The sequence below is a fragment of the Zootoca vivipara genome, chromosome 5 (assembly GCF_965207765.1).
Source record: "Zootoca vivipara chromosome 5, rZooViv2.hap1.1, whole genome shotgun sequence".
Classification (NCBI taxonomy): Eukaryota; Metazoa; Chordata; class Lepidosauria; order Squamata; family Lacertidae; genus Zootoca; species Zootoca vivipara.
Genome location: NC_142588.1, coordinates 7,716,518 through 7,727,758, shown reverse-complemented (window position 1 = coordinate 7,727,758; position 11,241 = coordinate 7,716,518). Strand labels below are relative to the sequence as shown.

Below are 11,241 nucleotides of genomic sequence, written 5' to 3'. Positions count from 1 at the left end.
CTCCTGTGACCGTCACTTCCGGCCTCTTCTCCGCGCGCGGAATTCTGAACTGGCGGCCGGCCGAGGGCCGAAGCGGAGCCCCGGGATGGCGCGCCCGTCGCGGAGGTGAGCCGGGTCCCCTCGCGCCGGGGCAGGAGAGGAGGGGGCGGGCGGAGGCCCTTGGGCTGCTGCTGTTTGTTTGTGCATACGTAATTTTTTAAATTAATTTTTCAGTTTAATTTAAAGTACTCATTTTTACATCCTTAAGATATCAGTGACTTCCCTACTATACCATTCAGTATTCCATTATTACATTCATCATAACTTATTTACGCTGTTGAATTTATCTCTTTCTTTTGCTTTTGAGTGCTTTATTGGTTGAAAACTTTATAAGGGAAGGGTGCAATAGATATTTATAGGCAAAATGAAAAATAAAAAAAATAAACGGTTGTTCATCCTTTAACTCATTCTTGCTTTGTACATCCATTTGTGATTAAATTTGTGAAGTCCTCCGATCTTCCTCTTTAATGCCCGAATTAAATTCCTTAAATACGCACTTAAACTTTACTTTCTCTGTTTTATTTGACTTACTATAAATTTTATTTTATACAATTATCCTATTTACACACTGAAGCGCAATCAAAACCTGCCAACGGATTGATTTTTTGACAATGTTCTTTTACATAGACTCTCTATATATAGCACTTGGAATATTTTTTCTTCTGTAACGTCTCTTAGCCTTGCTAATAATCTCGCCAGTTCAGCGCACTCTTATTTTATTTTGCCAGTCTGACTTAGATGGGATATCTTCTTCCTTCCAACATTTTGTTGTTTGTTTATTTGTTTGTGTATAATTTTTTATTAAATTATTAAATTTTCTGTTTTACAATTTAAAGTACTCATTTTTACATCTTTAAGATATCAGTGACTTCCCTTCCTCTCTTTCCATGCTTCATTTTACATATCACAAACCCCTGCATATTTTACAGGAACTATACCATTCAGTATTCCATTATTACATCCATCACAACTTATTTACACTGTTGAATTTATCTCAATGTTGCCAGTGTTTTCAGTGCACACAGTTATTCCCCATGTATTCAACAAACGTTTTCCAGTCTTCTCTAAACGTATCTTCTTCTTGTTTTCTTATTCTATATGTTAAGTCTGCAAACTGCATATATTCTATCAACTTTGTTGCCACTCTTCCTTGGTTGGGACCTTGCTCTTTTTCCATTTTTGGGCTAACAAAACACACAGTAGTGGCATACATAAATAGTCTTTTTTGACACCTGGGAATGTTGTTTGTTTCTTGAATTTGTATACTGCCCTTCCTCTGAAGATCACAGAAAAAAAAAACCAAGTGAGAACGCAAAATGCATAACAAAGAAACAAAAAGCCTATATCCTCCCTCCCACAGACACACTTAAAAAGCTGTTGGTTGTTTTTTTACAGCCAGGCCATGGACTGATTGAACACTTTTGCCTGGTGCCTGAAGATATGGAAACATGCATTTTTATCCATATTTTTCTTTTAGCAGTCTAGGATTCAGAGACAGAAACTACAGCATCATAAATCTATTACAGTAATACCAAGCTAAAATGGATTAGTTTAATTTACATTTTTATGCATAGATTGCTCTTTACTGTATAGCTGGCTCCCCCGGAATTTATTTCAGTAAGACTAATTCTAATGCTCTTGTTGAAATATGAGTGAGAAAAATTCAGAGGCAGCCAGCTATAAAGAAGCTACTACAGCAAAATAATTAGTAAAAAAATAAAGTGAATAATTGTTTCATATACGTATACATGTGTGTGTAATGTATATATAATTGGGCATTGTGCGGCTGCTACAGTATCTTAAGAAAAGTCAGGTGTACGGTTTCTAAATTAATTTTACTTTTACATGTTTCCCAGAATCATCATTGCATAAAGCAGTAGCAATTAAATATGAATATTTTGATTCAAATACAACAACTGCTTACATATGCATAATGGTTCCATGGGTTAGACAAAAAATGACCCCTCTTATCCATTTGCATGTTTTATTATTCTAGGAATAAGAAAGCAGTTGATTATTCTCAGTTTGGCAGTGTGGATGAAGATGATGATGGTAAGTCATTCGTGATTCTTTCATGCCAAAGGGGGACAGATTCAGTGGGAAAGTAACATGGAAGCTTGCTGAAGCTGTTTTATATGAGTGCAACTAGAAGAAAAGTTCATTGGGTTTAAGCTTTGCTTGCACTGGTTCTACAAAGGTTTATAGCAGCTTTCCCCCAAACCTGTTGTACATTTAAATATGAGCACATACTACAAGCCAGTGCTATTGTTTTAAGTCTGGCAAGGTACACTCTGTACATCTGCTCCCAATTAATATCATAGCTGCAGTATTTTGTACTTCCAAACAGTCTTCTGAACGGTTTTCAAGGGTAGCCCATGTACAGTGCCATACAATATTCAAATTTGCATGAACCACTCACCAGCACTACCTGTCTCTTACTTGGATTGAGTTTCAGTTTATTAGCCTTCATCAAGCCCATTAATAATCTTGGACTCCGGTTTAGGACTTCTGAAAGCTTCACATGAATCGGATAAAAAGAGAAATAAGAGTTTGATATCATTGGTATATTGATGACATTGCACTTCAAATTCTGGGGGATACCTGGTTTTTAGCATCGTAATATATCACCAGCTAACCATCACAATATAGTGATATATCACAATGACCGAAATAACATCTGAAAAAGCAGCTGGGCTGTGGAGGGAGGGAGGAAAGACCAAGAGGAAGGGAAGAAGGCTGCCCGCTTGCTCGGGCGAAGGAGCTCCTGGCCTTTCCCCCCACAGCCCAGTCTTGAAGGTGCTCCACCTGCTTATCTGTCTATGTGTTTGCCTCTTCGCCCTAGCAAGTAACGTGGACTGCTTCTTTCCTTCCGGTCAGTTGTTCCTCCTGTTACTGAACCGGTCTGAAACAGTCTTTGCAATCTGGACTTCATACCTGTTTCAGGCAAAGTATCGAAATATTGCCCAGCTCTACTGTCTGGATATCCTTACCCAGTGTCACACACAACAGTTAGTTTGCATTTTTGTTTACAACATAATAGTTTTCAGTTTTTAGTTACAGAGGATATTTTTGTACATACCATGTCCTGGGTAATGAAAGCTGGACGGGCTTGAAAGACTGGCTGGGTACATGAGAGAGATCACCAAAAAATAAATGGAAAAAGGACAAAGCTGGTCGATGTCTCCTTCTTCCCCGTAAATCTGATTTTAAGACCCTCCAGCTTTCATTAAAGAATCCTTCCTAACAAAGTTCTGAACAGACACAGCAAGGCTGCTTCATATGAAATAAGCATAACCTATTCCCTGGCCTTTGGGGTGTTGAAAAATAGCATTCTTAACTCCGGATGCAGCAAACCTCCTCATTCTCAGTTGACATGTTGCAAGGAGAAATGGGGACCGTGGCAATGGAAGGAGGCAAACACCCTCCATTTCAGCGTCCTTCACTCACACCTTGCAGTGGGTGCCACTCGGGAGGAGGCAATGTTAAGCAGAGAGATGAAATCCCCATTTCCTTGCCCTTGTCCTGCTCTGCTATGACTGTGCCAATATCTCCTTGTATTTTGCTTTATGTCATGCTGGATTACTGCAGAAGATCTAAAGCGCTAGAATATCTTACAATTAATGCATTGTACATATTGTTAAAATGGTTTTTTTTTAAAAAAAAAACAACTGGAAGAACTTGCACTGTTCCAGTGCGTCTAATGTGCTTCTGCTAAACAGATGAAGATTTTGCAAATATAACTGCACCTTCAAGCAAAAAATTAAAGAGGACATGCTCTGAGTTGACAAAGAAGAAAATGGAGCAAAAGCCCCCCAAACAGGAGATTCACTTCCAAAAGAGTTCACCGAACAAAAGGTAAGACAAAACAAGAAAAATCCATTCATTTTAAATTTACTTATGTGTTTGTGATACAACACTGGTTTTTTTCCTAGCTGTGGTTAAGAAACAGGGCTTTGGGGATATAAGCTCATTCCCTTGGAGTGGTGCGAATTCCCCTTGCCTACCTAAGATCAGTTTATTGGAACTGATCTTAACAATTATGGAGGTTATAAAATCTAAAACCAGGATTTAAAGTTGGTTTCAGAGCCTGAAATAGTTTCTTTTTTTATTTGTGTTGGCACTGAGGTTAATAAACTTACATATTGAATAAACTTACATATTGATAATGTGTTTTCCATAACTGTTTTTCAAATTACTTCAGACTTGCCTTGGATCACAGACTTTACCAGAGAGATTTGGAAGTTGCCTTAGCGTTATCAGTGGAGGAACCACCAGGAAGGAACCATAAAGTAAACAATTCGCAGAAACAAGGTGATTCTTGAAGACTCAATAGAAACATTTCTTTCCTGTGCATTTGCTGCTCTTAAAGTAGTGTTGACATTTTGGGCTGCAGTCCCATATGTATTTAGGACCAGAAATAAAAGACATTCATTCTTCTTCTTTGGCGATCACTCGTAGCCGAGTAAGATTGTCTTCCATAAACATGGTTTTAACAATGAGTCCGTAAGTGACTGTGGAGGCCAGTTCTGGATCCACACGTCCTTCCACAGTGGGGACATTGGTTTCCAGGTGGGAGTTGATCACGGTGTGGATTTGCCAAGGGTGCCTTCCTCCTAGCACGTTTCTCCCCTGCGTCCTGAGTTCGAGTGTCTTCAAAACCCATGACACCTTTGGTAAAGGAAGAGACATTCATAATTCTCTTTTAACCAATAACCTATTTGAGAAATATTGATGTTGATGAAAATCACAAAATGCAACGTAAGTAATATGCAGTTGGTTCAATGCAAAAGTAGAAATTCGGCCATGATAGGTAGAGTGAAATATTTTCAAAGTTCGGTTAATTATTTTGATAACTTTAAAAAGGAGAGACTGTGTCTGGGAATAAGGTGAAAGTTCAGAAGTGCTCATTTCTGCATAGACATATATTGGATTGCACTGTATGGCCACAGTCCACTTAAGGTAAAATAAGGTGCCCCTGACTGTTAGGTCCAGTCGTGGGCGACTCTGGGGTTGCGCACTCATCTTGTTCTATAGGCCGAGGGAGCTGGCATTTGTCTGCTGGTCATGCGGCCAGCATGACTAAGCCACTTCTGGCAAATCAGAGCAGCGCACGGAAACGCCGTTTACCTTCCCGCCGGAGCGGTACCTATTTATCTACTTGCACTTTTACATGTTTTCGAACTGCTAGGTGGGCAGGAGCTGGGACCAAACAACAGGAGTTCACCCCATCGCAGGGATTCGAATTGCCAACCTTCCGATCGGCACGCCCTAGGCTCAGTGGTTTGGACCACAGCGCCACCTGCGTTACTCAGTAGTAAAGTTCCCACAGTGTGACTTCTTTTTTAATAATGTGGTAGAAAGATAGTTAATTTTCCTAGCCTATCACTACTAAACTTTATGCCATTACTTTGTACCTGACTGTTTCCCATTTCTGGTTGCAACTGAAGAATCTGAGGGTTATTCCAGCGTCAGTGAAGATGATGTTGAATTTGTTGTGAAGAAGAAAGCTACAGGAAACAGAAAAGAAGGAAGGCAGCTAAATGCTGAAAGCAGAAAGAAAGAAAAGAAGCATTCCAAATCAGAAAGGGATTCAGTAGGTAAGCAGATTTGATTCTTTCCTGGATGCCAAGCTTTCTGGCATCTGGTTTTCAGAGGTGTGTGTGGTATGCATAAAATAGCACTTAATTTAAAGTTAAGTGAAACTTGCGCTTCAGGCCTTTTCACACGAGTGTTTTATGAAATCAACTTCCCATGCTGTTGTTTCCATACTGAAGTGCAATCCTGAGAAAGTTAGAGGCGTGCAAGTGCACAATTTAAACACCTTATTTTCAGTGCACTGCCGTTGCTCCGTCCCAGCTCCTGCCAACCTAGCAGTTCGAAAGCACGCCAAAAAGTGCAAGTAGATAAATAGGTACCACTCCGGCGGGAAGTTAAATGGCGTTTCCGTGTGCTGCTCTGGTTTCGCCAGAAGCGGCTTAGTCATGCTGGCCACATGACTCGGAAAAACTGTCTGCGGACAAATGCCAGCTCCCTCGGCCTGTAAAGCGAGATGAGCGCTGCAACCCCAGAGTGGTCTGTGACTGGACTTAACTGTCAGGGGTCCTTTACCTTTACCTTTTTAGCAACTTATTGCGATAAACTTTTTGTTAACCAAAATTGAAGTATATGTCAGAGGAATGTGCTTGTTTTTTTCAGTAGCTGTCCAATTAATTTGCTTTTAAAAGTGACTTCCATATTTCTTAAATATAGCCTCTATTCTGTATCATCCATCCATTAAAATGGTTTTCCAAAGTTATTCTTTCTTATTTTTTAACCATAGGACTACTTCCAGGCAAATCTGAACCAGCTTCACAGAATTTGTCAAGTTCTCTAGAACAGATTGGACAGCCTTTGAAAACATCTGGCCCTTCTTTGGCCAAGAAGCCTAACTGCACATCACCAGGTATATTAAATACATACACTGTTTCTATGGTTGCTTAGGATTCCTATATCTATGCAAAATCATTGTCTGAAAACCAGGATAACAATATAATCATTAACTACATCTATTTTCCATGTTCAGGTAAAGCCCCTCAGGAACCATGGATAATGAAAAATATATTAATCTGGTCTTTCAGGTTAACCTTTTTCCTCAGTAGCCTCTGGCTCTTATTTTTGACAGAAGACAGGCTGCTGAACAACAACAACATCAACAACAACTTATTATTTATACCCCGCCCATCTGGCTGGGTTTCCCCAGCCACTCTGGGAGGCTCCCAACAGAATATTAAAAACACAATAAAACACAAAACTTTAAAAACTTCCCTAAACAGGGTTGCCTTCAGATGTCTTCTAAAAGTCAGATAGTTGCTTGTTTCTTTGACATCTGATTGGTGGCGTTCCACAGGGCCGGCGCCACTATCGAGAAGGCCCTCTGCCTGGTTCCCTGTAACCTCAATTCTCGCAGTGAGGGAACCACCAGAAGGCCCTTGGAGCTGGACCTCAGTGTCTGGGCTGAACAATGGAGCGGGAGACGCTCCTTCAGGTACACTGGGCCGAGGCTGTTTAGGGCTTTAAAGTTCAGCACCAACACTTTGAATTGAGCTCAGAAACGTACTGGGAGCCAATGTAGGTCTTTCAGGACTGGTTGTTATATGGTCTCGGTGGCCAGTCCCAGTCACCAGTCTAGCTGCCGCATCCTGGATTAATTGTAGTCTCTGGGTCACCTTCAAAGGTAGCCCCACATAGAGCGCATTGCAGTAGTCCAAGTGGGAGATAACTAGAGCATGCACCACTCTGGCGAGACAGTCCGCAGGCAGGTAGGGTCTCAGCCTGTGTACCAGATGGAGCTGGTAGACAGCTGCCCTGGACACAGAATTGACCTGCGCCTCCATGGACAGCTGTGCGTCCAAAATGACTCCCAGGCTACGCACCTGGTCCTTCAGGGGCACAGTTACCCCATTCAGGACCAGGGGGTCCTCCACACCTGCCCACCCCCATCCTCAAAAACATTGAGCCTTTGCTTTGAATTGTCATCCTAAAGTTTCTTGGAAGGAAAATGGAACTGAGACTTTGGGTAATTGACCCAGAAGAGCGGGTTTATTAAAAGGCATTAAGAGACACAAACAGCGTAGTCAAGTTACCCACAAGGGGAGGGAGAAAGAGCAGTAGTGAGCTGGAGCTGCACAGCTGCATTGTGGCACATGCTGTCTCCAAAGCAAGGAAGAGAAGAAGGGAAGAAAGTGACCTGCAAGATCAGGCAGGAGGCGCAAGTCAAAACAAGAGTTTGCTTGCTCTAGAGTTTGCTGAGATACACGGAGGAAGGAAGGGGAAGATGGATTCTTGTGGCTGGATAGTAGATGCCAATGGCAGGGAGAATTTGCCTTCCCATCCCGTGCTACAGCTTTCATTTCGGCAGGCTCATGGGATGCAGCCATGCAAGAATGGGCACCAGGCTGGGGCTTCTGGACTGCTTTTGGAAAACATACAAAACAAAAAAACAACCCAGAAAAAATATCAGGCCTTCCCAGGTTTCACTGAGCAGAACTGCAGGGGTTGAGGTTGAAGAATGCACAAGCATTCTTCTGGAAGCTTCAAGAGAGAACAATGTGGGTTCCAGGATGACCATTCTCCAAAAAAGCACACTTAAGTCAAGGATGAAAACAGTTATATAGTATTAGAAGGCAAAAGCCAGGGTGTCTGCTGAAAGAGGTTTTATGTGGAAATGAAAAGGCAGGTGCCAAGGCTATTTTTCAAAAAGAGGCATGATAGATGCTAGATGGATGTATTTAGTGCAAAGTGGAAGGTTGTAAAACACAGGACTCATTACAGTGGTACCTCTACTTACGTTCACCTCCGGTTACATATCCTTTGGGATACGTACGCGGCAAACCCGGAGGTATTTTTCCGGGTTTCACTGCGCGCACATGTGCAGAAGCAGTCTACCGCACCACGCACATGCGCAGAAGCGGTCCCTCCGGTTGTGGAAACATCGGGATCTGACCGGAGCTCCAGAACGGATCCCTTCCGCAACCAGAGGTACCACTGTATTGCCAGGGACTTGCCTTGGGACAGAGGGGAGGTTGGCTTTAGGATGCTGAAGAATTCCATATCTCAGAATGCATGAGGTTCCCCCCTCCCCATTTCACATTGACAGCTACTAATAGACGGGATGGAATCTCGGGGACAAAATGGAAACATTGGCACAAACTGGAGATGATCTGACAACAACAGAAATACCCCTCCGTGTACTAGAAATTATGCATTATGTAATACTGAATGCTACTTTGTTTAGTTCGTCCACTATTTCTTTCACTGGTGTTTCTTGCATCTTGTAGATTACTTGAACCATGGGTAACCCCACATATTTTCCCCTGTCTCCCACTGTTTTGAGACTCAGACTTTTTAAGTGAGGTTGCTTCTTAATAGGAGACTGGATATATTTGAGGAGGACATGTCGTCATGCAAAAAGTCCTTTAAAGTTTACAGCCCCCATGCATTTGTACAGTGGTACCTCGGTTTATGAACACAATTGGTTCCGGAAATCTGTTCATAAACTGAAGCGAACTTTCCCATTGAAAGTAATGGAAAGTGGATTAATCCATTCCAGACAGTCCGTGGAGTACTTAAACTGAAGCGTTCATAAACTGAAGCGAACTTTCCCATTGAAAGTAATGGAAAGTGGATTAATCCGTTCCAGGCGGGTCCGCGGAGTACTTAAACTGAAATGTTCATAAACTGAAGCATGGGTGTAATTGGTTCCGGAAGTCTGTTCATAAACTGAAGCGTTCATAAACTGAAGCGAACTTTCCCATTGAAAGTAATGGAAAATGAATTAATCCGTTCCAGATGGGTCCGCGGCGTTCATAAACCAAAAATTCATAAACCGAGGTGTTCATAAACCGAGGTTCCACTGTATAGTTAAGGGCTGGATTCAGTGAAGAAGATGCACTAGTAGGAGCTAGGTCAACAATTCCTCCATCTCTTCCTTCACCCCCAAAATTGGCTCTGATGGGGTCTGGAGAGCCCCCCCAAACAGTACTCAGGGAGGAGAGGGGAAATGGTTTGGTTGGGCAAGCTGAAAAGCTCGGACTGACCTAACAATTTGCAAAACATGCTGTTGAATTCCTTTGTAAATTTTTGTTCTGAAGCCTCTAAAGAGATGAAATGAGCTTGAAGAAGAGTATGTGCCAGAGATGAGCTTGTGTCTTACACAAAATTGCATGTACAGCACTCAGAGTTCACTGCTATGCAGGCAGTGAAGCATGAATACAATATTCTAGTCTACTTTTTTTTCTTAATGTACCTCTCCAACAATCTTTTCAGCTACATCTGGAAGCAGTGCCACACAGCTGGGAAGAACCCACGTGAAATCGCCCACACAAGGTCTCAGGCTTGGCCTCTCTAGGTTGGCAAGAGTGAAATCACTGCACCCGAGTTTTGCCAATAACTAAGTACCTGCGATGGCTTCAGAGGGTCGCAGATTGACATTAAATACTTTGGGTGTGGTGTAGAATTTTTTTTTAAAATTGTGGGTTTTGTTTCAGCCCATATATATTTATCATTCTGAATGAGAAAAAGTTGATGCATTTTTTAAAAGATTTCATTCTCAAAAAGTGTAAGGTGTGAGGTATTGACAGCACTTAAACTCCAGTGTTGTTGTGACACACCCACACACTCACACACTGAAATGTTCAGATCATTGGCTGGCTTAATACTTCATAGATATGGCCCCATGGAAGTCAATTGTGATCTAGGCTAGCTTCCAATTTTTAGATGCTGCATTTTGAATCATTATGAAGACCATTATGAAGACTTGTAACTTGGATATCTTGCTAAAAGCAAGACTTGTAACTTGGATATTTTGCTAAAAGCAATCTTGAAGTTTCACCTTGATAGCTTCATCCTTTCGATAGGAAACATATTTTCAGAAATTTATACATTTATTCTGATGTTTGCATTCATGTGTGGATTTTATTGGTAAATGTATATTATGTATCTCTGTCCCTTTTCAGTGAAATAAAATATCTGTATAAAGAGAAAAAAGCTGTTTGTGTCAGCCACTTTAAGTATTCCTCATTGACACCTTGAGCAAAATACACGAAACTGGTTCAGTTTCAGTTTGAGCTGAAGAAAAGTTCTAATGGCTAAGAATCACAACATCAAGCACTTAACTGAAGCCATTTCTCCCAGCTTCTTCCAGCTGAAGAAGAAGAAGAGTTTGGATTTGATACCCCGCTTTATCACTACCCGAAGGAGTCTCAAAGTGGCTAACATTCTCCTTTCCCTTCCTCCCCCACAACAAACACTCTGTGAGGTGGGTGGGGCTGAGAGACTTCAAAGAAGTGTGACTAGCCCAAGGTCACCCAGCAGCTGCATGTGGAGGAGCGGAGACGCGAACCCGGTTCCCCAAATTACGAGGCTACCGCTCTTAACCACTACACCACACTGGCTCTCACTGATATTTGATCACAGTTGCCATGTGTGCTGGGTCTTCTTCGTTCCCACATTTGTATGCCACCCCATAAGTGTTGCCAAGCCCTGCTTTGGCCTGTAAAGGAAGTGTGAGTGCAGCTTGGATGAAACAGCCTGTCTGTTATAACATAAAGTTCTCTGGCATGCAATCAAAAAAGTAAAAACAAAACAATTTAAACACAGAGTAAAACACAAAACCATTAAGGAGCTGGGGAGCCATAAAAAATTTGAAACGGAACATTAGGTGAC

General features: G+C 41.8%; 1 protein-coding gene across 2 annotated transcripts; it reads left to right on the top strand.

Annotated features, from left to right (window-relative positions):
* Positions 1-29: 29 nt before the first annotated feature.
* RAD51AP1 (RAD51 associated protein 1) lies at positions 30-10,563 on the top strand. 2 transcript variants are annotated; one of them, XM_060275136.2, is made up of 7 exons: positions 30-105; positions 2,036-2,091; positions 3,759-3,894; positions 4,241-4,350; positions 5,487-5,636; positions 6,371-6,481; positions 9,844-10,563. In XM_060275136.2, the coding sequence occupies exons 1-7, from the start codon at positions 86-88 to the stop codon at positions 9,969-9,971; spliced, it is 711 nt and encodes a 236-aa protein (XP_060131119.1). In that variant the 5' UTR covers positions 30-85; the 3' UTR covers positions 9,972-10,563. The 2 variants fall into 2 exon arrangements, with proteins under 2 accessions (XP_060131119.1, XP_034993823.1); XM_035137932.3 differs by having other exon boundaries at positions 6,359-6,481.
* The last annotated feature ends 678 nt before the right edge of the window (positions 10,564-11,241 follow it).

What these genes read in the sequence shown, in the direction of transcription:
- RAD51AP1 (XM_035137932.3), top strand. Translation starts at nt 86, where the DNA reads ATGGCGCGCCCGTCGCGGAG. An exon ending in AAACAATTCGCAGAAACAAG is followed by an intron (nt 4,351 to 5,486) that starts GTGATTCTTGAA and finishes TTGCAACTGAAG; the next exon opens with AATCTGAGGGTTATTCCAGC. An exon ending in ATCAGAAAGGGATTCAGTAG is followed by an intron (nt 5,637 to 6,358) that starts GTAAGCAGATTT and finishes TTTTAACCATAG; the next exon opens with GACTACTTCCAGGCAAATCT.